General features: G+C 33.9%; 1 protein-coding gene across 9 annotated transcripts in view; it reads left to right on the forward strand.

Annotated features, from left to right (window-relative positions):
* LOC106884484 (activated Cdc42 kinase-like) overlaps positions 1-2148 on the forward strand; it is a 244007-nt gene extending 241859 nt beyond the window's left edge. For 8 of the 9 annotated variants that reach the window (XM_052972235.1, XM_052972233.1, XM_052972237.1 and 5 more), the window contains 2 exons: positions 191-242; positions 1668-2148. In XM_052972235.1, coding sequence (XP_052828195.1) covers positions 191-242; positions 1668-1883 — 268 coding nt within the window. In that variant the 3' untranslated portion in view covers positions 1884-2148. The remainder of the gene's footprint in view (positions 1-190; positions 243-1667) is intronic. The other variant, XM_052972239.1, reaches the window with a different exon arrangement.
* The last annotated feature ends 6 nt before the right edge of the window (positions 2149-2154 follow it).

Consider the following 2154-nt stretch of genomic DNA (forward strand, 5'->3'; position numbering starts at 1 on the left):
TTTTTTTTTTTTTTATTATTTTTTTTTTTATGACAAAATCTGATATGAAAGCTGTAAATATGTGGTTTCCATTTCCTAGTGTTATCACAGCTGAAACAAAATTAAGACTTGTATTGTTAAACAGTCAACAACGTTGACAGATGTATTGTTTAGAAAATATCTTAACAATGATCATTTTTTTACCTTTCAGGAAGAAGAACTCCGAGGAAATAGAGGCTTTACGTAAATTATTTTGTAATGAGGTACGTATTTTTGGTGTTGGGAAATAATTTGGTTGGCAAGTTTTACTTTTAATATTACTGTCATGGAACTGACAGAAAATTCTTTTTTTTTTAAAGTTCTTGGTTTTAAACCTGACTGAGGTTGGATTTATTTCTTGTATTTTCCAAGGCTAATAAAATATGTAATAATGAATTTGTAGCTTAATTAAATAATTTTGATATAATTAGGGGTAGTGATTAAAATAGCTTTACCTTAATATTGAGTTTAATTAAATGAATTTTTTGTAGTTAGCAGGTATGATTAAGCTTACATAATTAGTGGGCTTCATTAAATTAAATTGACACAATTCTCTACAAATTTGTGGCTTTGTACTGTAGTCAGGGAGATGGAATGGAAAAAGAATGTCTGATAAAATCATCATCATTGTTTTCCATGCTGGTATGGGTCAGACAGTTTAACAAGTGTTAGCAAGACTGAAGACTGTGCCAGGTCCTGTTGTCTGCTCTGGCATGGTTTGTACAACTGGATGCCATACACCAACCACTTTATACTTCCTAATTCCAACCACTTTACAGAGTGTATCGAGAGTCTTTTTATGTGGCACCAGCCTTGTGCTATTTGTTGGAATTCTTTACATTCTGAGTTCAAATTCTATCTTCATCCACGTGGATCTATAAAATTAAACCCAAATATTCTGTTTGATTTTCAAACTGGCCAGATCTGGCCTTTCACAGCAACCCTATAATGTTGTTCTAGAGATAAACAATCACATCATTGAAATCTCAATGCTACAAAATAATAATTAATTCCAAACAATTTGAAAGAGTAAATCTGGATGAGAAAGAGTTTAAAAAATCGTTGGGGTTCAACTCTTACAAAGCATTTGACTGCCCTTTACATATATTTGTATCCTGGTTTTATTCTGTAAAGGCTTACCTGGAAAGCTAACAGTTGTTATTGCCCTGTGCATAATGTAGGTCTACTCCCAACAGGCTGTGGGTGGGGGATACAACAGTTCTTTGAATTTCCAACTCATTCTCTCCGTGCCGTTAAGGAACATTGATGTAAACAAGACATGTGGGAATATTTCACATCAAAGCAAGGGGAAAAAATGGATGTTAAATGATGCCATGACTCAACATTCTTTGGTTTAGATCTATTTTGGTCATGCATTTAGATAATTTGGTATGACTTCCACTGCAGCCTGGAGACTTATTTGCTATGAGTCCAGCTCATTAAGCAGCCACCCACTTATATGAAGTAAATATAATACAATCTATTAAAATGAGTTTTCTGTACAAAGCAGCTGGTCATTTTTAATTTGTCCTTCATTTGTTAGCAGACTGTCCGGCTGATGCCCGTGTGGTAAACAGAAGTTAAATGATGTTGGTGATGGCTGCTCCTAAAATATGTTGCCATGTAAACGTTTTGTTGTTGTTTTGTAGGTTTCTGAGGTCGATTGCCGGCAAGCCCTGGAAGAGACCAAATGGAACATACAGAGTGCCATAAAATATATCAAGTTAAAGCAGCTGATAAGTACTGGCTTAGCTGATGTAAATCGCTGCAAAGAGGCTCTCTTAAAATGTAACTGGGATGTAGAACAAGCTGCTGACCATCTCCTTGTTCATCCAAAAGACAGCCCAGAATGTGTGGACGTCTAAACTCACACTTCAATATATTCTCAAATGTTAACCTGAATTTGAAACAGCAAGAAAAAACAAAAAACAAATGCAACAAGAGAAATCTCATAAAAACTAACTTAACGAATCCTGTGACATTGCTACAGAAATGAACAAAACAAAACAAAACAAAACAAAAAAAAATCTGACTTTTATTTTCTTTTCTTTTTCTGCAGACATTTTATATTGGAATATCTGCTTCCATTCTTTGCACCCTTCTGTAATAAATTTTCCTTTTGAGGTTTTATATATA

The sequence above is a fragment of the Octopus bimaculoides genome, chromosome 12, assembly GCF_001194135.2.
Source record: "Octopus bimaculoides isolate UCB-OBI-ISO-001 chromosome 12, ASM119413v2, whole genome shotgun sequence".
Classification (NCBI taxonomy): domain Eukaryota; kingdom Metazoa; phylum Mollusca; class Cephalopoda; order Octopoda; family Octopodidae; genus Octopus; species Octopus bimaculoides.